This window comes from Netta rufina (assembly GCF_964035555.1).
Source record: "Netta rufina genome assembly, chromosome: 5".
Lineage (NCBI taxonomy): Eukaryota > Metazoa > Chordata > Aves > Anseriformes > Anatidae > Netta > Netta rufina.
Genome location: NC_140128.1, coordinates 21,467,634 through 21,492,838, shown reverse-complemented (window position 1 = coordinate 21,492,838; position 25,205 = coordinate 21,467,634). Strand labels below are relative to the sequence as shown.

The 25,205-nt window shown below is 40.6% G+C and overlaps 2 protein-coding genes across 4 annotated transcripts in view; one reads left to right on the top strand and one right to left on the bottom strand.

Annotated features, from left to right (window-relative positions):
• The window catches only part of STRN3 (striatin 3), a 59,999-nt gene extending 58,364 nt beyond the window's left edge, over positions 1–1,635 (bottom strand). For all 3 annotated transcript variants that reach the window (XM_084288072.1, XM_084288074.1, XM_084288073.1), the window contains exon 1: positions 1,055–1,635. In XM_084288072.1, the coding sequence (XP_084144198.1) occupies positions 1,055–1,411 (357 nt within the window). In that variant the 5' untranslated portion in view covers positions 1,412–1,635. The remainder of the gene's footprint in view (positions 1–1,054) is intronic.
• Positions 820–23,436, top strand: AP4S1 (adaptor related protein complex 4 subunit sigma 1). The gene is made up of 7 exons (XM_084288076.1): positions 820–907; positions 6,892–7,044; positions 9,487–9,684; positions 11,133–11,219; positions 12,280–12,348; positions 15,705–15,716; positions 22,729–23,436. The coding sequence occupies exons 3-7, from the start codon at positions 9,547–9,549 to the stop codon at positions 22,855–22,857; spliced, it is 435 nt and encodes a 144-aa protein (XP_084144202.1). The 5' UTR covers positions 820–907; positions 6,892–7,044; positions 9,487–9,546; the 3' UTR covers positions 22,858–23,436.
• Positions 23,437–25,205: the final 1,769 nt, after the last annotated feature.

Genomic DNA, 25,205 nt, shown 5'->3' with positions numbered 1-25,205 from the left:
TTCTAGCGAGCTACTAAAAACTCTAATTACAATGCAATTTGATGGAACGCTGCTTCAAGACAGTAAACATTCACCCAATACGTAAAGCACACCAAGAAAAAGGTTATTTGGAAATAATAAAGTTTAACTGTTATTGCATAGATTTCTGTCATATGAAAAAATGATGACTCTCACACAAACACCTCAAATTCCATGGATTTTGTAATCTGTACATAAGTTCGGAATAGTTTGTGCATGGTTTTATTTTTACATGTGAACCTAATTAATAGAGCTGTCTTTTCTGTTACCAAAACCAGGTACTAATGGCGAGATCTACGCTGGAACTACAATGTCTGCTCTCTAACCTGACGCGTTGCTCAATTTTTAGCTCCCGACACAAAGTTGGTGCCGCCACGGACATCAAACTGACCAACTCCTCGCTGTTCCTCAGCAGCGGCTTCTCCCGCACGAGATCTCCCCGGAAAGGAGGCGGAAGGAAAGGGAGCGTGTGCTGGAGCGGCCTCAGCCCGGCGAGGCGCTTTCCTCCAGGAGCAGTTCCCGTCCCCGAGCCCCTTCCCTTCCCGGGCCGCCCCCCGCACCCCGTGCAGCGCTCCGGGAGGCTGCGGCCCCCGCAGGCCGTGGCTCTCCCTAACCCGCTCCCCAGCCCGGGGAGCCCCCGAGCCGCCGTGCTGGGGCAGGGCGGCGATGGCAGCTGTCAGGGCGCTCCTCGCCCCGCCGCCGGCGCCCAGGCAGCGGCCGCCCTCGGCCGGCAGCGGGCCGGGGCCGCCTCGGGAGCCGGGAGCCCAGGCGGGCGCCATGCTACAAACCAAAATGGCTGCCCCGGGGAAGGGAGCCCCGCTCGGGCCGTGAGGGGCTGCGCCTCCGCCGGGCCCCGCCGCCGCCGCTTCCCCCGCCGGCCCCGCCGCAGGTACCGTGCCGAGCCCGGCGCAGGGCAGCCGAGGGGCCCCGCTCCCGCCGCCCGATGGCGGCCCGCAGCCCGCAGCCCCCCGGGCCGGCCCCGGCCCCAGCCCCGGCCCCGGCCGGGAGCGCGGCCCCGCACGGAGCCCGTCCGTACCTGCAGCTCGGCCCGCTCCACCTCCCAGTGCGCCCTCTCCATCTCGAAGCGCGCCCACTCGTGCTGGATGTAGTGCAGGATCCCCGGGATGGTGTAGTGCTGCGGCCGGGACAGCTCGGCGGGGCCCGCCGCCTCCTGCCCGGCCGGGGCCGCGGGGCCCTGCGGCTGCTGCTGCTGCCCCCCTCCTCCTCCTCCTCCTCCGCCGCCGCCGCCGGCCCCCGCGCAGCCCCCGGCCGGCTGCAGGTTCACGCTCCCACCCGCCTGCGGCGGCGGCTGCTGCGGTCTCGGCGTGGCCGCCATCCCGCCGCCTCCTCCTCCTCCTCCTCCTCCTCCCCCGGCTCCGGGGTGCTCGTCCATTGTCTGCGGGGAGCCCTCCTCCTGCCGCTCCTCGTCCCGCGGCGGGGCCCTGCGGCGGGGGGCCGCGGAGGGGGCGAGCGGCGCTGGGCGGGGGAGGCGGGACGGCTGCGGGGAGGCGGGGGGCTGCGCCCGGCCGTGCGCGGGTGTCAGAGCAGCGCCGAGCCGCCGCCGGCCGCCATTACAGCCTGCAGCCCGCGGCCCACCCACCCGCGGCCGCCCGCCGAGGGAGGGAGGGAGGGAGGGGGAGCGGCGCGGCGCCTGCCGGGAAGCCGCTCCTCTGCCTGCCCCCCCTCCCCTTCACGCTTCCTCCTCCCGGCCGGGCAAGGCGGCGCAGCGCGCATGCGCCTGAGGGAGGTGAGCGCCGTGCGTTGGGGAATGGGGGGGGGGGCGGGGGGAGGAAGGGGGAGCGGGCGTTGCGTCTTTCCCGCCGCTGGCGCGAGGGCGGCCGCGCGGCTCGGGGCTAACGGCCGCCATGAGGGGAGCGGCGCAGTGCAGCGCAGCGGGGCGGGGGTAACGGCCATGTCGTGCCCGGCCCCGTCCTGCAGCTCCGGGAGCCGCCTCTGGGGCTGTGCGGGCGCGTCCCGCGTGGGCCGCCTGCCCCCGTGTGCCCCCTGCCCCCCGTCTGTCTCCAACACCTGAAGCCCGCGGGGTTCAGGTCTTAGCATTCTCGGCAGTTCAGTGGTGCCCTTTGTTAGCCTCAGGAGCAGGCAGTTTTAGGTTTTAAATTTAGGGTATGTTTCCGGAAGCTGCCTAGTCCTTAAAGCCATTACAGCCATTATAGCCATGCTTTTTTTTTTTTTTTTTTGATGAACTCATCTTCGTGGTGTCTCGCTTTCTGTGTAATGTTTCCCCTCCTTGATGGGGACAGAGAGTGCATAACACCATTCAAAAGTTATTACCACACCAAGGAGGTTTTGCGAGAAATCTGGTTTATTTCATCTGGGGCGGTTGTACCTGTGATAGCCGTGCTCTGGTCAACACCATGGTACGAGTAGGGGAAACTGCCCCGGCTGTGAGATTCTGCTCTGAAACGCAGCATTTCCAAACTGCCACCAAGTCCTATCCAAAGTGACAGAAAGGCCACCCCTTTTTGAGCACGACAGGGATTTGGTTTTGCTTTTGAAAACGCATATGCGCTGTACTCATGCCATAAGAATACGGACAGCGTCCTTACTGGGACTCATTCTTGACAGAGCTGTAATTGCATTAATTACTGAAAAATAAATACTGCTTGTCTCAGTACTGGTGTTTGCTCTCTCTGCTAACCTCTCAGGTGCATGTTGCTATTTCAGTTGTTTTACCAATTCTTATCGGACTTCTCCATGAAGTCATTTCCTACAACAAATTCATCATACATTTTTCCTTTTTCCATACAGATTACCATACTATGTAAATCCAACTCTTCAGCATTTTTTTTTTCATTCTTCACTGGCAGTATCAAATCATTACCAAAAATTATGCCTTACCTCACAATCAGTTTAGCCTTTTGTTTAGCTTACAGTCTTATGAGACATTCCTTGTTGCTGAATACATGGGAGTTACTGAAATTTAATTCCGTTACTATATTCAGCCAGCATTCTGACAGCCGAACAGCAAAGGAAGACTTTTTTACTCTTTCCTTCCTCCTTGACTTCCCTAGATTAGCAAGGCTTCTTTTTTTAAAATTCCTGATCCTGAAGTGAAACACGGTGATTTACTTTAAAGCCACATAGACCAAGTTGTTTCATCTTCAGGTGAATTGTAATTTGAACAATAATAAGATCTAGAATACAAAAATGATCCCTATTACCAATAAGTACTAATGATACTACACGTGGCTTTTGTTAAAGTCTTATCCATGGTCAGAACAAAAATAGAACAAGAGTATCAAATAAATGAACTGTCTTCATTTGCTACATACCTTTTTTACAGTAAATTCATAGACAGCAAGTTCAGTAGGCTAACGTATACCTCAAAAATATTTGTTCACCTGCTGTCGCATGCTTGTAGCTCTATTATTTGACTTTTTTATTATCCTCATTGATGCTTTAATTCCAGTTTAACCCATTTTGTTCTACATTTAACACACAGATGAAATGCACTTAAAACCTCTGCATCCACAAAACCAACTTGTTTATAGAGTGGGACAATACAGTGAATTACTGGCTTATAGTTCTGACTAATGTTTATTTTATTCTTGGCAAAGGAAATCTGTAAAGATGAAGTTGTGTATTTCTTGCTTGCTATACTTAACCTCTTTCATTTTTAACTCAAAGTCATAAAATGTTGCTGAACTTTGTTACAGCATAATAGTTAAAATGCTTTTAAGTCTGTGGCCATTGACTAGAGTGGTTTTAACTTGACAGACAGAAATCTAATTTGGAATAATAACTGCTGCCCAAAGTCTCAAACTTGGGTTGTGTTTCTTTTTCTTTAATCATCTGTGTATCAGAGTATGCATGAATATTAGTGAAATCTTGGACAAAAATAAATTAAGTGCTTGTTGCTTGTAGTGGAGGAGTAATTAAAATTGTTTAAAATGTTTAATATAACTGCATGTGAAATCTGCAGGGCTGGCCACACTGGAGGTGTAAGACCTCCTTTTTATCCACAGAACAGGTATTGCAGGCTTTGCCTCTCTCAGAGGTCTCAACCAGTATCCGAAAAGATTGCATTTAGGGGTGTGACTCGTGAGCTGGGACAGCTTACGTTGAGGTGTCTCAGGCGGTTACGCTGCCTCCAGAGCTGGCACGTCCTGGAAGCAGTTCCTCCACCATCACGATTTCTGTTTCAGCACTCTGCAGCAAGCCAAGCAGAGTTGAGCTTATTCTGAAATATGAGGCTGGAGTTACCTATACCGACAGGTGAGGAGGGTGAGCCTGCATGGGGAAGCAAAACTCAGAAGCATCTGTCCATGAGCCATATAGTCCTTAGTCCTTCTGCGTATCTGCTGGTTCAGAATGAGCCAAAGCCATTGAGTTGTAGCTCTTCAAAGATCCCATCAGTCTACCACTGTGAGTCACAGAAGCCAATCACAATACCAGTGTTCTCTCACAGATATTCATGTGCAGGAGATAATTTAACAAGGGTGAGCTCTAACACAGCATAACACGTATCTAAATCATAGTAGCTACACTGTATGTAGTTTATGTGTGTGCCAAATTATCCACACACAAGAAACCTCGTTTAAAAGAAATGAAGGAGAGAGCTACTCAGTCGTTCAGTGAGGTGCTTGGTTTTGAAGTTTGCAATTTCAAGACATTTTATGTCTTCTCTGTGTGAAACCTTTGAGGGTTTTGTTTCTAGGGAGTCTTCATTATGTCATAGTTCCGTAGGTGTTTTGTAAATCAGGTGCACGAGAAGCACTTACTGTAGGTGATTCCAGACAAAATTTGAAATGTGTGGTTGACTGTCACTCGGAAAGCTGGGCTTGACAGTCCATCAGGATGTGGGTACTTCCTTCAAGTCTTCTGCTCATAAGCCCATTTGTGATGCAGATAATTGTCCAGTGACCTGGAATGAGACTATTTGATAGAAATGAATAGGCAGCCTTCAGATAGCAGCATCTTTTCATTACTAAAATGAGCAAAATAATGGCAGTGACATGAAAGGCTTGCATCACGTCACCAATTCTCTTGAACTATTTGATTCTGTATGCAAAAAAAGCATAGTAATTCATGTTGGATTTGTGTGTATATGCAAGCATACGTGAAGGAAACTGCGTGAGAACGCACAGAAAAGCATGTAGGAGCTGTACCAGAAGACGCAGAACTGTCTTTGTGAGTAGAATACTCATAACTGATCACAGAAAGTAGTTTCTGACATACTTGGAACTAGAAGGAGTGGGAGATTCCTCACCCATCAACATGCACAGGTGTGTTTTTGTTTTATTACACTTCACAGACCTCTTTACATCTTACATATGCAAAACATTTTAACATGTTTTCTGTATCTGAAAGATAAGATGAAAGAAGAAATAAACTGAGAGAAACAAAACAGTAATTTCCTGTTTTTGCCTAAACTGTACAAGAACATGTTTTTATTTCTACACAGGTGAATTTTAAAAATAATTATTTTTAAAGAAAATAAAAATAACAAGATATTTTTAACACTGGAGTTACTCTCAAAGCCAGATTCCACAGCTGTACTTGCACGCTTTATGTAATGTATGGATATATTTATTTTTACCTGTAAATCATATAGAAAATTTATTCCAGTATTTCTGCACAAAATCATGTGCTTGTAGTGTCATTTGTGTGAGAAACATTTACAGGTAAAATTTTGGAAGCTGTCTTTGAGGCTCACAGGAAAAATACAGCAACAACTAGCGATACTAGCGGACCTCTCCTCTGCAGCTGTTAATCACCTACTGTAATACTGCGAATGATGACTGTGTCATAAATTACGGGTGACACCTTTGAGTACTGCTATGGTTCTACCACTGTTAGAGCATAATTCTTTTTTTTTTTTTTTATATCGATTCTGGATGAGAGCATTTGTGAGGATTTAAGAAATAATAATTTGAGTCTGAAGTATTGTAATATGTAAAACAATCCAGGGCACTTGAAATAATACACAGATACATTAGTCCTAACACCAGCATTAACCAGATTAACCATGTAGAAAGATTAGGTTAATAAAGGAGTAATTAGGATTAGGGGCCAATCCTGCAGTAGGATCCATGCGTATCAGTTCTTCAGAGTCTTCTGTTATATATCGTGCACTGGTAACTCAAAATACAACAGCTCTTTTAATGTTCCTGAGGTGGTTTTAGCATCCTTCTTTCCTCTAGTCTCACCTCAGTATCTGCAGCCCCGTAAAGCCTCAGGTTTTTACCCTCTGGGGAAGGAACCGCGTGGCCGAGGTGCTTGCCAGCAACAGGCCTCGTGCAGCACCTGCACCCTGGTGCTCCGCAGCTCCGTTCGTGCCCAGGGGATTCAAATAGCCTGGAGACAGCTTGCCCAAAGCTAAGGGCTCTGCCTTTATAATTCAGCAGTACCAGACAGAAAGAAGCAACATAAAACTAAGAAAAAAGAAAAACTGCGTATGTCTTTATCATGGTCTGTTTAGCTGGGACAGACGTGTTTTGCAGCTGTTAGGAACAACATTCCTTTTGGCCCCTAGTGCCCAACCTTGCTTGTTTTTCATTAAAACAATGGGCAGCATTTCTTAGATCGCTCCTCTTTCACACCATAACCCTTTATTCTTTAGCATTCAGTCTTTCTTTTGGTCCTGTGTCTCATCTGGAAGGAGTCATCTATTGTTATCCTTACTTGATACATCTCATCGCATTGCACCTCTGTAACTTCAAGCAGCAGTACAAAGTGGAACAGGGGGGAAAAATAAGAGCCATATGTGAAATGCAGAAGAGATTACATAGATAGGTACTTTCTCATTTCATCATAAATGTCAGCCTGAGCTGCTGTCTCGCAGGGAAGATCCCTTAATACATTTCCATCTGGGCCTTTTTTGTCTTAATTGCCTCATTTGTTCTTTCTCAGAGAACCACTTCCACTCCTTCAAGAGCCCAGAGCCCAGCGGACAAGCTGTGTACACCACAGCAGCATTTATTAACGTTCTGACTCTTCCGTCTGAGGGAATCAACAAAAAGGCACTTTCTTCTTGACATAAAGACTTCACTGTGTCTGCTGGAGGTGAGAAAACAGACTGTCAGGGCTGCAAACAGACTCTATTGTCATTTGTATTGATTCTGGACTCCTGTTCCCTGGAGGTGTCCTACAGACAAGAGCAGATCAAAGAGGAATTTACAGAATAAGAGGGATAAAAGCTTTCTTGCATATGTAGGATAATGCAAAGGAAGAGCTCTCCCTGCTAACTGATACATCCTCTGGTATTTTCCTTCATTTGAAGGACTTGTGAAGATTTAAGGGAGAAAAAATGGTCCCACTCGTCCTTTTCAAATGTCTTACCTGTTTGGAAGACAATAAAGGAAAGAAGAGGATTAAAGAATTCACTACTGATATTAACTCCCAATTATGGCTATATTTTTGTCTAATGGCAGCATGTCTGTTAGAAAACAATCCAGTCAAAAGGTCCTGTTTTTTTTCTGAGGGTTTCTTTAAAGTAGTAAAACTCCTCCCGGGCTGCTTTTCTGAAATAGGTCTGTTGAACCTGCATATCTGTTGCAGGAATTTTTCCTTTTATTGTTGACTGTATTTTGTGGATCTGGTTTATGATTTCTTCGCTCCCACGTCTAATTTTAAAACAATTTAAATTATGCGGTAGTTTCACAAGGGTAAGAAACGCCCCTACAATATCTTCTAATCACTTACCAGGTCTAATAGTGAAGATGCGTTTAGTATAGGAATCTGGATTTCTTTGCGTAGTAAGTAAACCACTGCTGTGGTTTACTTACCTTTACTTATCTTCAGATAGCAGTGATGATAACAGAGGTGGCTTTTCTTTCAGGAAATAACTAGGTGACCAATACTAATGAGAAGCAAGCAATAATTAATGGTAGCACGATATACTGGGATTCCTTGTATCACTATCATGTAAGATTTAGATGGTATCACCCCTAAATATAGCCAGTTTGTTTAGGTTGCCAGTAATATGAGGCAGCACCTATGCAGCATGCCTTGTTATAAAAAATCAGTAGATAGCTAAATACCTATGAAGCTGCTGACTCAGAGATCAATGCTGATTTTTGCATTTTTCCCTTCTGCCCTTCTACACTGTTAAGATATACTGTGTTTTTTTTTTTTTTTTTTTTTTTTTTTTTAAACAAGGAGCTACACTATATTATTCTGTGGATTCCTGCTAAAAGTTTGCCCTTTCCTGCAGGAACTCTGGGATCTTAGGAGAAAATATTTGCATTTTATTTTATTTTATTTTATTTTATTTTATTTTATTTTATTTTATTTTATTTTATTTTATTTTATTTTATTTTATTTTATTTTATTTTATTTTATTTTATTTTATTTTACCTTGGTAAAGCACCAGGCAAGGAGCAAGTTTTCAAAATTGGAATAAAGAAATAGCTTTTGCAGTATTTGCTGTGTTGCCAGTGTATAAACTTCAAGAACGTATGGGCCAATAAGTCTGTGATCCAAACAGAGTCAGATGGAAAACATTACAGTGACTGTTTTCTGGTATTAAAGAAAAAAAAAAAAAACAACAACACAGAATTTATGCATTATGGAGTTTACCTTTTTTTGCATGCTTTCAAAACATGAGAAAAAAATATATATACATATTTTTTTTTTGGTATAGCAAGCAGATTCTGTTTTTTGACAGCCTTTTTCAATTGTACCCTGTATGTGGCAGATTTATATTCTACATTTTTATTTCAGTGGCATTATGTGGATTAATACTTATTTAGATTAAGATTAAGCTGTAATTAACGTGAACAGATTTCTCCTTAGAAATTTCTCCTAAGACCCACACTTAGTTTTCATTACATGTAGAAGCTACCTTTAGCTTCAATATGGGAAAGCAGATTGGAAAGAGTGGATTGCAGCAGCTCCTGGTCCAGACCAAGATACATGCTGATAACCAGATATTTGGGAGGCTTAAAGGCTTTAATTCTGTGCTAGAGAAGTAGCCATGTACATCCCTTTGTCTTCTCTCCCTTCAATCTGATGTCAGGAAGGTATAAATTAAGTTTTTAAATAATAGCTAACAAAACCAACCAACCAACAACAACAACAAAAAAAAAACAACACCAACAAACTGTCCAATTTTGCTTTTTTCAGCTGCATTAATTTTATGATTTGTTATTGGACAAATTTCTCATAATGTTTCCAAACCAGTTAGCATGCAAGAAGAAAATGTTGAGTAGATTGAGAAAATGTTGAGAAGTAGAAGAAGAAATTGTGTACTCCTGGAATTCCCAAAATTCTACAAAGCAATTAAATTGCCTGATAATGGAGAAGCTTTGATACTTTGTGATTATTTGTATAGAAAAAAAAAAAATGGAGTATTACTCTTGGAGTATGTGCAGAAGATTAGAGGTTTGTTTTTATTTCCTGTGTTCTTTATTTTGGAAATAAACTTATATATGTGCAAATATGGGCTGGCCAACTTCTGGAAAGTCTTTTATAACTCCTATGTATATATTTTTTTTTCCCTCACAGAAATACTTTTAATTGCTGCATTGACAATTCCGATCTACCACTGAGATCAACAAAAAAGCAATGATAAAGTTTTTTCTTATGGTGAACAAACAAGGCCAAACGAGGCTCTCTAGGTATTATGAGCATGTAGACATTCATAAACGGACAATGCTGGAAGCTGAAGTAATCAAAAACTGTCTCTCCCGTTCAAAGGATCAAGTAAGTTTTTGTACATTTTTTGTTAAACGTTTTATTGTATTAATGTTGCACATCTTTCAGGTAAATAATTCTAGAAAAAAATCAGTTTCCATTGCAGGTCATTATTTCATTTGCACCCATGAAGAAAAAAGTTGTTTCTAGATTATGTGTTCTTTCAGATTAACTATTATTCTGTATTGAATAGATGTTTTTTTTTCTGAGGCTTACAATGATTTTGGACTGTTCTCTATCACTGTGATGAAGATTCTTCCTGTTTGTTTGAAGAAGCTCAGAAGTCCAGGAAGAATTTATTTTCTCCTGTTATTGCTTGGCTAGTAGTGATCAATAGATAGACATCGGTTTTCTTTGCTGAGAAGATAGTAGGTGTATCATTGACAGCTCCAAGTTAAAAAACAAAAACAAACAAAAAAAAACTTGCCAGAGAGGATTTTAAGTTGTGATACCTAAACTAACTATCTAAAACAGAAGTGTTTTTTTTTTGTTTGTTTTTGTTTTGTTTTGTTTTAAACACATTTTTTTCAGCCTTCATAGGCCTGAAATGCTTTTTAGACATTTTTATTAAAAAAAAAAGTTCACAACTTGTTCATGAAAGTCAGAAAACTCACATGGTGGAAGTTTGTTAGATGACAGTTGAGATCTTATGCCTCACAAAAGAGAGCCACTGGTTCTTCAAGAAAAGTACCAAACTTAGGAAAAAATTTCAAGCACATTGACTTGATTTTGAGGAGGAATGTGTGACTTGAAATATCAATGAGGTATTTCGGTTTGTGTTCTGAAGTCACCTTTTTCATTAGTTACATGTGTGTTGGAACAGTGGCCCTACCCTATTTAGTTCTAGAAAGCCTCAGAAAAAATCCTAGTCCCTATAATTTACTCCAGTTCATGGAATTGGCAGTGGCTAAAGAAATTAACTTGTGCAAGAGCATCTCTGAACAGAAACTTCACCAAAAGAATTAACAGTATGCTGCCATTTCATGAACTGAGCAAAACATTACTTAAAAAAGGTGACGTGTAAAGCGGTGTATAATAGCACCATCTACTGGCTCCCTGTCCTATGGTGAACTACATGCGTCTTTCTCCAGTGTCTGGACTTCTGATACTCCTAATATTTATAATAAGAATATTGATCATTGTTAAATATGAAAGTGACCTTCAGTTTGTCTCTTTTGGAAGTGCTTCTAATTGAAAACATAGGAAAAATATCGACTGTCCTTCAATTTTAACCCTGAACAAACCATTTCAGTTGACCTACATAAAAAGTGGCACCGTGTTTTCTGTCAGTAGATGAAAGGTTTCATGTAAAAGTTACCATACCTTCTTTCAAGCCAAAATTACTTGATCGACCTTGCGAAATCCATTGTTTTTTGTGGGTCTTATGTAAGTGAAAGCTTAGTAATGTCACGATTAAATGGCAACTACTATGTTTGACTAATTTTGGTTTTGCCTAGTGCTCTTTCATTGAGTATAAGGACTTTAAGCTGGTATACCGGCAGTATGCAGCCCTCTTCGTTGTCGTTGGAATCAATGAGACAGAGGTAAGAAATTATATTCACTCTTGAGATATAGGCTTGTATTAATCACAGGCAAGAAGTCGAATCGTTTTCCAGTATGGAATTTTGCAATGTCTATTAGAGAATTTCAAGTAGTCATTGCAAAAAGAAAAAAAGTATACAAGGAAAACACCTCTGTTTGACTTCAATCTCTAGCAATAGCCTGAAATATTATCATGAGACATTCTGTATGAGCTTTATACTGATTCTGCTTTCTAAACTTACGTTTGATTAAACATAAATTTTTAGGGTGAGGTTTCTCAGTAAATGTCAGCATTACAGCCAGATCAGTGGTCTTCTGTGTAGTGAATTCCTAACTGCGCGCTGTTTTTTATCCTCCTTGACCAAAGAAAAAAATCCACAACACGTCAGATGCCAATTTATTTTACTTTTTAAACAAAAGTGAAAAAAAGGTATCTGACTGAAAGTGGATAAGTACTGTTACTTAATATGCCTTTAAGGTTCAGTCAGCCCTCATGTGTAATAAATTACATTGAGTAATTTATATTAATTTAAAACTTTCTCCTGGAGACCTTAATGGGGTGGTGTGGAAGGTAGCTGCTGACTACAGTGGTGTCTTCAAGGGTTATAACTGCAAGCAATTCAGGGCACATTCTTTTGGCTTCACTGTACCACAAAAAAAAATCCATCAATACTGCTGCAGCACAGTGTCTCTGTACTGCAGTGGGCAGGTGTGACTTCAGCATGGCTAGGCATAGTGCAGCTGCCTGTATTTGTCTAGGTGATGTGGGGGATGGCAGCAGCCCAAGCAAGACAAATCCATTTGGTTCTGCAGTGCTTACTCAGGTGGCTGCCCTGGCCTGGCCCGAAGCTTAGGAGCCTGAGCACTTGCCTGCTCTTGGTTGCTCAGCGAGACGTAACCACGCCTCCTCTTGCTACAACAGACAGTCTGTGCACTTTTTTGTAGTACTTCCTGTCATATTCTAGTTGGTTTTCATAAATCACAAGCTGATATAACACTAAGAATACTACCGTTGTTTCTATCTGTTCATTTAACATTCATTCATTTTTAATTTAATTTCAGAATGAAATGGCAGTATATGAACTAATTCATAATTTTGTGGAGGTTTTGGACAAATACTTCAGCAGAGTGGTGAGTGAGACATTGAATCTGTTACAAAGTATTTCTTCTCTTTTAAAGTTCTAGTGAATTATAGGTAATAAATCAAAGTTGGTTTATATTAATGTAGATTTTTGAAGACTTTAGCATATTATCACTATAAAAAAAAAAAAAGTTGATTTTTCAGAGTAGTAAAAGCATGCATGGGTTATAAATCATCAGACAAGGAATACCAGAAATAGTTTTGGTAGAAAAGCATGTTTTTATATGCTTATACTCAGGGGTTTCTCTAGGTCATCTACTCTCAAAATAGCCACTGGCATTCTATGTTTTAAAGAAATATGAGTTTTTTCTTCTCATTTTTTTTAATGTTCTTAGTATAATGTTCCCAAAATACTTAATTCATCATAAAGTATAAGCATTAAACAGGGAGCTGACAACACTCTCACTGAACAAGATTAGAGGGACAGAGCAAACAAAACCTCAACAACCAGCCTGTACTTGTGCTCCCCATATTGTTGTTGTGCAACAGTGGTTATCTGATGTAACAGCTATTGTAAAGACAGTCACTTTGCTGAGGATTTGAAGACGGAGGTAGCTCCAGTTAAAATGACACTTTCCCTTTTGGTAGAAGAGGTTTTGTTAGTTTTTACAAAACTGGAAAATGCAGCATTATAATGCTGGGTAGAACATGTGCAATTTAATGCAGGATTTGAAATAATCTGGTTATAAACAAATTCATCTCAAATAGTACTTGGGCACAATTTTAGTTTGGCTATACTGAGGTGTGTTAGATACCCATCTCACGAAAGAGGACTGGATAGTTTCCTCTATTGTCCATCAGTTTGAAGGTATTACGTTGGTAAATACAGATGCAAGCAAGCAGTATGCAGTGTTTATAATGTTGGTTCCCTAGCACCACAGCAGACATGGCAGAACTTCCTGTGTGAATTCAAGGACGTGCTTGTGAGAGTCTTCTAAACTCCTCACTGTTTAGATGCCTGACAAATGCTTTAGGATATTATTTCAACTACTGCTGTACCAGCCTTTTAAAACTCATGGTACTGAGTAAATAACTTTCTTACTGTATGAAGTTCAGAATGTATTTCTTAAAATTGTTACGACTGCAGTCTCAACCTGAGCAGTAATAACCAGGAGTGGAGTCTGATCCCTGCAGCACAGGAACACACAGTAGAATTTAAATCTTATTTAACTAACTGAGGTAATAGTTGCCAACCACTTCCCAAATTTTATTTTCTTTACTTAGGCAGAGCAAAAATAGATTTAGTTCTTATATGTGTATATCATTTCTTGACCACATATATCACACAACCACTGATATTGTTAGAAATTTGCTGAATTCATCCGAAAAGATTTTGGTATTTCTCCTAGCATATAAGTTTTAAAACTAGGGGAAGTAAAAAGTGGGGTAGTTGAAATCTCATGCCATTCCATGGTTCTATTTTTAATAGGCTGTAACAGTAAATGGCAGAACACTGGAGAGGGTTATAATTCTAGCTGGAGTTTCTGACAGAAACCACAGGACAAAAAAGTATATGTTTGTACTATTATGGATTGATGTTTAGGATTTGCAGAATTTTAGAAGAATCCCAAATTATGATGATGACAATGGAAACAAAACTCTGGGAAAGGAAAGAACATCTGTCCTGCTCTAGAATGACATTTTGTCATCTATTATTTTTAGGTTTGTGAGCTTTAAACATTCTCACATACTCTATTTTTATCTAATGGAGCTTACAGAGCTTGAATTTCCTAATAGAATTAGGGGGAAGCTTTCAAAGTTGCAAGTGAGATACTGTTCTGAGTCCCCTTCACTTTTGTAACAGCTACCTAGGAAGAACTCCACTTACTATTTAGACTAGATCCTCCAATGTTTTCCACTCTTTTTTAATATGAAGGAAGTTCAAACTGATCAGACTCTTAAAATATAGTTTTTGTGAGGCATAAAAATTCCCAGCTGAAGGATGGCAAGGTCACTTGGTGAAGACTTGTCACCTTAGACCATATAAGTAGTCGTACTTCTGTCAGTGGGAACCCTGCCTAAAATTCCAGGGCTAGACTGTGAATGGAATCCATGTCAGCAAGTACAATAAAATCCCTCAGTTGCAGATAAAAACGTTCTGTGGGAACAGACATCTTCCTTTCAGCAGAGACTGGAGAAGTTCTACCCTAACTGTGCAGAATCTGAGGCTGTGATTAATTGTTTCTAAATTTAGCCATTTAACAGCCACCCAAGTTAGATGTTCGGTCATCCTGTGCTCCCATTACAGGGAGTGGAGACAAACAAGTATCTCTAGAAAGTGAGTCATGTCTCAAGTGTGCTGAGTCAACTGGGGAAGATACCCATCTTTTCTGGCTGCAGAGAGACCACACAGGCTTCTCAGCCAGACACGTCAGTTAAATGAATAAAATGATGTTATAACTTGAGGCCAAGACTGCAGGAAGAATGGTGTTATTGGAGCTGGAGCAGTAGTTAGAAGTGGTAGGGGTCCAAAGCTTAAGCTTCTCTCCCCCAGTAGATCCTGCCACAGCTACCACAGCCATGCATATACATTGTCTACATTTTTCTGTTGAAACGATGTGCAACTTATTTGGTTTTAACTGTTTTATGGAACAGAATCATAGAATTCATTCCGGCTGGAAAAGATGTGCATCTAGTCCAACCTTTCACCTAGTACTGAAGTCCGCCACTAAACCATGCTGCTGGGTTCTAAACCTACATGTTTCTCAAAGACCCCCAGGGATGGTGACCCAACCACTGCCCTGGGCAGCCTAGGCCGCGCAATCCTTTCAGTAAAGAAATTTCTCCTAACATCCGACCTAAACCTCCCCTGGCACAACTTGAGGCCATTTCCCCTTGTCTTATCACTTGGTACTCAGGAGAAAAGCCTGATCCCCACCTTGCTACAATCTCCTTTAAGGTAATTGTCAGGTACAATAAGATCTCCCCTGAGCCTTCTCTTCTCCAAGCTAAACAACCCCAACCCCCTCAGCTGCTCCTCATATGAATTGTAAACTTGAAGTTAACACCTTGTCTTTGAGGAAGAGAGAATATAGGGCTGGAGATACCATGATTAGAGGTGCTGTTTCTCTACGCAGTCATTGAGATAGCAGTGCATATATTCCAATCATTGATAGAGGTGACCTTGTTTTTTCCAAGTGCAAATTTCAGAACGCTAGCTTTTGTAACAGGGGTAGGTAACATATCAAAAGCAGTTTCTGTTCTGTCCGGAACCGAAATATGAGTCATCCTAGACATTTCATTCTATTTTGAAGACTTCATCATCTAGTAGGATTATGTAATGTTTAATGACTGAGATGAAAGATCAAACTGTAACTAATGGTTGTGTTTTGTTTTTTTCTTTCAGAGTGAATTAGATGTATCCTTTTTAGTGTCAGAAAGACATTTATCTCTCTTTTTCGTGACTGTTTTACCTCATACTTTCCTCAGAGTGCTGGCTAAAACAGTCAAGACAATGCACAGGTTTCACAAATTTTGCATATAAAATAACAACATTTTGGTATCTGTATGAAAGCATGAGTGACATTCATGAGTCTCCTAGTTAAATTTTCAGTCATCAAGGTAAGCATCATACCAGTTAAAGAAAGTCATGGAGAGCTTGCTTCAAGAGAACTAAGTAACAACACCTAGACATGAAAATATGTATTCATGGGGGAACTTTCAGGCTGAACTACAGATTACTTCTGGGTTTTATTTTAAGTTTACTTAAATAGATACTGACACGAGCTACAAATAATAAGTGAATGTTACAGCTGTGCCTTCAGCCAAATAACAGAACAGTAGCATCATTGTAAGATTAGATTTGTACCATGATCTTTCTTTATCGAAGTCTAGGTGAGTTTTACTATCTATATCAATGGAAAGAGAGAAGGACCTTAGAGGGAAAAAGTTAGGGTACCACGCCTTGCCACAGATACTATAGATATCTAAATTTGTTTTCCTTATGGATCCATTTGCTTGTGTATGATTTGCAGGGTATTTGCTTAAAATATAATCAATGCTGAACTAAAACCAAATACAAACATACACTAAATAGTAAAATACTGTCATTCTGGAATGAATTTAAGAATTAGTAATATATGAAGAACAGAAAAATGCCGTAATTTTTCTTGTAATTGTTGTCACTTCTTTATAGAAGAAAACAAAAGGAAATAATTTATTTTTACTTTACCAAGTATTTGAATGATTAGCTACGTGCTGGAACTCTCTCTTACTTACTGAACTTAAATCTATATCTGTATATATACTGCAATTCCTTCCTGAAATTCACAAAACATTGTGGTACTAATATAACTCTCCTGGATTCACCTGGGTTAGAAAAGCGCAATAATGAAAATTCAGCATGAAGGAACTCTTTAGGTCTCTGATCATATCACTACATTTGTTTGTATTCAGTTATAGTTAAGGATCAGAATTAATGTTTACTTTGTGAGAACTTTGCAGAATTAGAGACTAACCCATCATACTCAGCAATTAAACAAAAATAGTTCTGTATGTCTCCATAGGGTATACTTGGAGTATGCATATACCTGACTCTTTTTAATCATGGATTATTTTGAGTACTGATGATTCTGAATTCTGCCTGCCTCTGGTCATTGTTTTCATTCTAAGATACATTTTCTGTAGTTATATACCTACAGTTATCACCAGTAGCTCAATTAATAGCTGAGAAAAGCTGTTGCATGTTCAGCAAGCTTCTGCATACAATGCTGGTTTGCACTGTTTAGAGAACCTGTGGCACTATATGCTAACACTAACACTTGCAACTGGTGCAGTACTGTGTCTGAATGACTCCTATAACACAGACAGCTTCTGCATGGCTCTCATCTGCATGAGGTAATGAATAATAAGTATTTGGAAAATAAAAGGGTACGTTACTATTTATCTTTCTATTAAATACCAGCCTGAGAGAAAGTCCTCAAATCTTAGCTGTGCAAATACTGGAAAAGCTGATGCCTAGTATGTGTCTCCTCGGTATGTACGACATATGCATGATGTACAGTTGTTTTTTTTTTCATTCAAAAGTGCATTTTTATATGCTATACATTTCAGGAACTGTTCTAAAATAAAATATTTTACTTACATCTATATATATACAAAATTTTTCTCTCAGGGAAAAAAAAAATCATAAATTGAGAAGATATATAAAATAGTTCAAGTGAAGTGAGATATCCTCAACGTTTAAGTGTAAAGCAGAGGTATAGTGATGAAGTGGGCTCTTCAGAACTTATTTCTGACAATAGCTTGAATAGCAGATAAATGGGCCCAGAAGAACAATATAAGATCTGAACTATACACATCTTACACAGATGTTAATGCAGTGTAAACAACAATCCATCTATACACCTTTCAGAGCACGTAAGATAATATGGGGTTAAACCATGGGGTTAACATGGGGTTAAACCATTTCCCTTGCCAACTAGCCTTAGCTAACTCTTACATTTAATACAATTTGCTGATGGAGGAAGTACAGTCTAAATGTCTGTAACGGCAAACATGAAGTAGTATTTACAAAATCCTTGTATACTGTGTGTCTGGCTGGAAATGGTCATTATTTACCATCTCTGTGTTTTTATTTTTGTGTACATATCCATGTGAAGTTTCTTTGAAAAGTAACATTAGCTATTCTATATAAAAAAAAGTGTTTACTACCATGAACAATAATAGGAAGCTAAATGAAATCCAAAAACATGAGCATAATCACCCATGCACAGAGCAAATCCCAGTTAAAGGCTGTCACTGTCGTACAGCTGAAATGTTCTTCACTAAGCAACATTTATGTGGATTCTTAAAACTTTCCCAAGCTTAGTACATTACCCCAGTATTCATGGCACTGCAGCTCCTATTAACATGGGGCTCCAGCTTCGTTTAGGTCCAAACTCACCAGTTCACCCAAGGCACCTGGATCTTAATTTGTGTAAGGGCCCAAGCCTGGGGCCAGCCTTCAGGAGGGGGACCTAGGACACAAGACAGGGAACAGATTCAATTTGAATCCTGCCCAGCAGGACTCATACCTAATAATTGTACGTACATACGATATATGCCTGTGTGATGCTAAACAATGCATGAACAACTGAAAAGTTATCTCATGCATACAGAAACAAACAGTGGTTAGCTACTAGCCGGTTCAGTGACTACCTCTAGAGTAGCTGTGTTTTTACAGGAGCTTTTGTGTGAATTATGTGTCATTGTATGATGTCTGTTTTAATTCTGGGATTAAATCAGTCACATACTTGAGGGTACCTAAGATAGAAGCGTATAACATCACTAGTGTTTTTATGTTTTAGGGCATTTTTTTGGTTTGCATCTGTGTGCTTGCACATGTGCATGAATGCAAGGGTGTGGGTTTTTTTGTTCTGTTTTGTTTTAAAGAATAATGTTGTAAGGACAGTCAAGTAAACACGTAATGTAATTGTCCTAGTGGTGCTGGCTTCCCAGTGTGTTAATATTGCTAGGCAAGCCTCACTTTTGTGTGTGAAATAAGTGGGTGGAATTCTATGTGGCTCTAAAACTGCAGCTTGGGTAGTGCAGGAGCTACTTTCTTGGTGTGATGATGACAGACTATAAAAATGAAAGTGGTATCACAGAAGCTTTGTAGGGAACAATGTGCTGGTAAGCCTGGGAGTTTTTAAAATTACAGAAAGTTGACTTTTCGGTTCCTTGAACTGGTGAAGCAAACCTTACTTGAAGATGTTAACATATGGAAGAAACAGTTACTTACATTCTCCTTGTGGGAGGAGGAAGGCAGGGTTCTCTAGAACCAAGTATTTCAAGAATGTTGTCTTGATCCAAAAAACCTTTACATTCCATTTCAACGAGCTGCTGCTTCTAGGATAGATAAAATGCTTTGATACAGGAAATACTTCATGCGAATTAAGTAGTAGTAAGAAAACTGAATGATGAATTTATAATAAGAGAATTTATAAGGATATATTTCAGATTATCAGAATAAATCAGAATATGCAGTAGTTCTTGATCCTAGATTTAAAAAACAAAACAAAAAAACAAAACACCCTTCAACCAACCTTTAGTTGGAAATGAATGACCAGGATGGAAATCAAAGTTCTGTAACGTTGTATATTCAGTAGCAAACCACCTGCCACATAAGTACTCATGCTGTAATCTACAAAGATTGTGTTTGTGCTCCTGGGTGTGTTACTTGATCACAAGGTGTTGGCTGTACTTCATCATTTCTTAAACGTGTACACACCCTGAATTACTTGCCTGGAATATCCTAAGATACCTTAAAGTGTCTCTATATGAAGCAGTTATTTATCACGTGTAACGCTTGAATGTGCCTCTTTCCTTTCATTCCCTCCTCATTGCCTTCTCTCCCACTTCACTATCCACCTATGTGTTGTTTCAGGGAAGGAGACACAGGACTGTGTCACATCTACCTCCTTTTAGTATTTAAGTGCCATAAAACATAAAGACGCTTCATGAGACTAGAAAGTACCATTAGGGTCTTAATACACTTTAAACTACAGATGCACAGGTTAATAAATATTTTCTTCTTCATACTTGGTTAAATTGTCTGTTGGCCTCTACACAAATCTAGTTCAAGTGTGGGCAGCCAGGATTCTTACAGGAAACAAGACCTTAAATGGAAGCTCAGGGTGGTGTATATGTACACACCGTATAAAGCTCTTCCTGTTGCCAGTTGCTCAAACTGGCTTGTTCTGCTGTTTTTCAGCTGGGTGTGGATTTATGACTTCAGGACTTTAAACCCTGAATATTAGGGTCACTTGCCAAACCAGTGACAGGTGGGGAGGATGAGTGTTGCTGAGACTCAGAGATAGACATCCCTGGCTGGGCAGGGCAGGCAGACTTGAATGGCAAAACAGTGTTTGTACAACAAGATGTAAGAGTAGAGAAGAGTCACAAGACTTACGGGAAGGGAAATAAGCCAAGATTGCTGACTGTGCAAGTCTGACGGTTTGCCAAGAACTGCATGGTAAAGTGAGGTGGGAACAGAAATGAAAAAGGAAGCCAGGATGTTTGGCTGAGGGGAGGGCATAAGCACTCTCGCTCCTCTGTTGGAATTGCAGTACCGTGAATCACTTGGGTTGGTAGACTGCAAAAGCAAAAAGCCAGCAGGAGTCAGTTTGATTGCTTGTTGAAACTTGAACGGAATGTTATCTAACTTCGTGAGCAGATCCTCTGGCACTGTGTAGAGCAGGGTCACGGTTGATCTAAAAATGAATAGAAGAACTCTCATCCTAAAAGTTCACATTACTGTAATAAGGAAACCATAACTTCTCAGAATAAAGTATTTGTGTAAAGACCTGTTTTTCTATTGAAAAGTAGAATAGAGGAGGAAAATGTTCTTAAGTCCTTAATCAGCCAACGTAAAACAACTGCTTTTGTCTCTGGAACCACAGAAACTGAGAGTGTTAAAGCTTTGAGGACAGTACTGTTCCTCAGAATTGAAAGACTTAAGCCTGATATTTAGAAGCAGCATAGGCCTATGATCAAATTCAGAAGGAGGTCTGGTATGTAAAATACAACCTAAAATTAAATTAGGTGCTTCAGTTTAGCAAATTGGAAATTATCTTATGAACCATGAGCATCGACTGCAATAGTTTCTCCTCCTCACTTAAGAGGTATAGTTATTATTAAGTGGTTATTATTACAATTACTAAGTGGTGTAGTTATTTTGGGGGCTGAATTCTGCTATTACACATAACCTAGACACAGTGCTTGTGGTCAAGCAGAACGCACTCTTTAGAGCAGCTCTACAGTTGCTTACTGTGCTGCCCAAGCATGCAGTAGCACTGAGTTCAGCCCAGAGGAACCTAACAGCCTGCTAGCTGCAGTCTCACCAACTTGCATCTACAAATCCACCCTACTATTCAGCCAAAACAAGTTCAAGTCTTTCCATCTTTTAGAACAGTGGTCACAAACAGGGCTGATGAGACCATGCTTTATTGTATGCAACAGGAACTGTCACCAAGACAGGGACAAAAGCTTAAGCTTCTCTCATCACTGAGATGATGAGATGTCAGCACTGAGATGACGGCATTGTACACAAGATTTTATAGAACAGCCTTAAGTAGAAAGCAGCAGATGCAATTGCTATGATCTCAGCTAAGCTTGGCTACTGAGGAACGTGGGTTTGGAATTCCCCAGGCTGAGGGAGGACAGCCTGCAGCCTCTAGGGTTCTTAACCAAAGACGAGCAGCATCTTTACTGTGTTGTTTTGAAAGACAGCCAGTCATTTCATCTGAAGTAATGACCTGGGCTTCTGTATCTGAGAGAAACACCTACAGCAAAATCCCTCTCTGCACTCTTAAGTACTGGCTTCAGCATCAGTTGTCTGTAAGCGGTGAGTTACTGACGGGTCTAGCTCTCACCATTCGTTGCAGAGGAAGGAGCTCCTCAACCTGAATGAGGTGCCTTCCCTTCTCAAAGAGAAGCTAATAACACAGACACTGGCATGTTCAATGCTACATAACTAAAATCCTTTTCTTGAATGTGGATCTTAGGCTGCTGACTTTCGTGAGGTTTCATGGTTGCAACACTGGGTATGACTGGTGTTTACCACCTAGCCAAAACAAATACATACAAATATCAGGCTCCTGAGCTGCTGTCACATACAGGTGACCTTCCACTGTTCGTGCAGTTTGGAGCAGTAATGCCTTAAAACACTGCAGTTAAATCTCCTAGAACTCATGAGACAGAGCAGCCCTCTGAATGCCCAAGTTTAAAAAATGATTCAGATTATCTTCCTTGAGGTGAATGTTAGATTGTAACCATCTTTCAGAGTGTCTATTTAACTAGGAATCATTTATTTGCTTTTACTCCTGTGACTTATTACTAGAGTAGTGCATCGACTTTTAATGTCAGCAAGGTCCTCTTATGAAGTTATTCTCAAGCAGATCAAGTAAATAGCATCAGCAACCTAGGCTAAAATAGATTATACTTGAGAATCCAATTTTTAAGAATTTGACTGAAAATGACTTTGGTTAGAAAAAATGCAGAATACCAGTATCTTTACATTCAAGGCCTTTTTCCTTTGGAAAACATTTCATATTCAAGGAATAGATGGTACTCAGGCACACAGTAAAATTAAGCACCTACATATCTAAGTTCAGGTTTACCTTTCTTTTACTTCTCTGTGGTCATCTTCCAAGATGTAACACTTGGTGCTTTGACTTCTCTAGTACAAACTTCTGACATCTCTGTGGCCATGAAAAGGTGCCAGTTGTACTGACTCCTTAGTTCTAGGAAAACAAACAGCACGTAACTAGAATAAATTAATACCTACTTTGTTTAAGGCTTAATCAAAGAGAAAGACTAAGATGCCTAAGATTTTTCTCTAAGTTTATCTTCATGTTGTTTGAAATAAGCTTAACTCATAACATTTCTAGATCATGTTCAATTTGGATAGAGTGCATATCATTTTGGACGAAATGGTGCTAAATGGCTGCATCGTGGAAACAAACCGAAACAGAATCCTTGCCCCTTTGTTTGTGCTCGACAAAGTGGCAGAGAGCTAGGAAGATGCCAGACTGACTAAAGCATTTAAAGAAAGATGGTGAAATCATCAAGATCATACCAACACATCATTTTCTGATTTTGTAAGAGCAACTCATGCAATGTTCAAATTACTTGGAAGATATTTCCTGCTTCTCCTGTGCCCTACAAACCTAATGGGAAGACAGCTACTGTAAAGCATAGCCTTCATTTTCAGATGCAACAGAAGCCCTTTAAGAACAGAAAAATGTTTCTCAGCATTTTGTTTTAAATGGAAACTTACATGTGATTGTCTAGGTATCCCTTTGAATCATCTATCCTTCTAGCTGACCTAGAAGACAGAAGATATGGAAATATAATTTCAAACAGTTTCAATGCCTCCTTTAAGCAGCAACATTGTATTTTTTTTTTTCATACAAACATATTGTAAATTAAAGTTCTGTAACTTCTATGATTAGGTTCAACATTCATCAAAAAGCTGGTCTCCTCTTCCATGGAGAGGCTCTTCTTCTGGATACAAAAAAAATGTAAATAACAGAAGTAGAGACGTTTTTAAGATTCCTGCATACCATGTAAGTTGTAACTAGAAGTTATACTTAAATTATATTAATAAAATAATTTAAATCCGAGTTTGATTCAATTTTATACATACTTGCTTCATAAATTACAGAAAATGTAATTCATTTTGGCACACCAGTGTATTTTTTTCTTTGTCTGTGCATCACAAAAGACAGACAACCAGAAATGCGCATGCTTCTCAGGACTGCGTAAGTACCAAATCCAGCCTTCCTTCTGTAGTAGGAGGACATAGCTACAGGAACTTTTATTCACAAGGCATAAAAAACGCTGTTTCATCTCCGTGTGTTACATTCCTTAAGTCACTGGAGAGTTAGCAATCTGAAATGACTTTCATTTACCTTTCTAGAATGAAGGTATCTGGCTCCTCCTTCATAAACTCCAATGCTCAGCATAACTTGACATCGAAAGAGCATGTGATGTGTGGGCATTATGGTTGAAAGCACGCTCACAGTCACTCCTAAACTGCACCTAGAAACCAGAGCGTAACAAGTACCAGGTGAAGTGTGGTGTGGTAGAATAGTCTACAGCTTCCAATCTCCCACTTCTCTTCCTGCCCGCAAGCAAACCTTGGTGTCCTGAAAAGTGAGCGGCATCCCAACTTTTGGCCTGAAGACACCATCAAGTGTAGGCATTTCTTGTGAATTACCACACAACCTCAGACTTACAATCAAGGATGTTAAATATGCTGATCTCTGATCACAAATAACAAAGTACTAACTGATCACAATGCAGAACCCATTGGACCTGTATCTCAGCAGGTTGACGATGCAAATAACTTGTTTTCCTTCCCAATACAGGACAATGCTGAACAGTTAAATACATACACAAACACATTACAAGATTATTTCCTTTAATCAACAATGAAAATATTTCACAATGAAAGCAGAAAACCCACAAGGTATCCCTAAAGAACTCTCTAATTGGAAGAGAAAGGGTGCTGGGTTCATCAGGTTCATGAAATCCTAATTCCAACACCCACTCCTCGGGCCACTTCCCTTTCCCGCTGTTGCTGACCCCAGGTCAGGCTGGAGTCAGAGCACTGCCTCCAGACCACCTGGGGTGCCTATACTGGTAACCAGCTTTTCTGGATGAGGTAGCTTTAAATAACGCCACATGTAGCACAAGTTCACGCCAGATCTGGAGCAGACACTACATTTATGCAACCATTGGGCTGAAGCACAACAGTCACAGGAGTGCGGGGAATGGAGACTCCCCTTCAATTATGCATTGTGGAAATTTCAACGAAGATGCCTGTAAAGTCCTATAAATATCAGGCTATGAAAAGAAATCTGGCATCTCCCCGATTTGTATTTGAGGCAGACTATTTTGGCAAGGCTCTCCCCAGCCGTGGTCCAAGCAAAAGCTATTACCAAAGAGAACTGGCACAGAACAAAGCTTGCCACACAGATTCAACTAAAATACTATTTTTGCCTTTTTTTTTTTTTTTTTTTTTGAAAACAACTACTTAAATATCTTTAAAGACACATATACATCAAAATCTTACTTGCTTTGTCTTACCATGAGCCATTTTCCACCAATAAATATCCCACCACATGACAAGCCCAAGACAGGCAATGCATCTCAAGTAAGGCTGAATCAGCTGCAACGTGTGACCCAGTTTTCACTCCAATGTAATAAAGAATGAAAACCTCAGGCCACGTGGACCCTCTGAAAAGCACAAGCACCAAAATCTGCCACATCAAGGTTACCACTGCCAGACTACTTCTTAAGAAGTTGCTCTAAATAATTTTGAAGGAGTTGAGTACAGAGGCAAGTTAGAGAGAGCAATTAT

Excerpts from the sequence above, each read along its gene's own strand:
- AP4S1 (XM_084288076.1), top strand. The coding sequence starts at position 9,547 with ATGATAAAGTTTTTTCTTATGGTGAACAAACAAGGCCAAACGAGGCTC. Across the intron at positions 9,685-11,132 it reads TCTCCCGTTCAAAGGATCAA|TGCTCTTTCATTGAGTATAA; the intron begins GTAAGTTTTTGT and ends GGTTTTGCCTAG. Across the intron at positions 11,220-12,279 it reads TTGGAATCAATGAGACAGAG|AATGAAATGGCAGTATATGA; the intron begins GTAAGAAATTAT and ends ATTTAATTTCAG.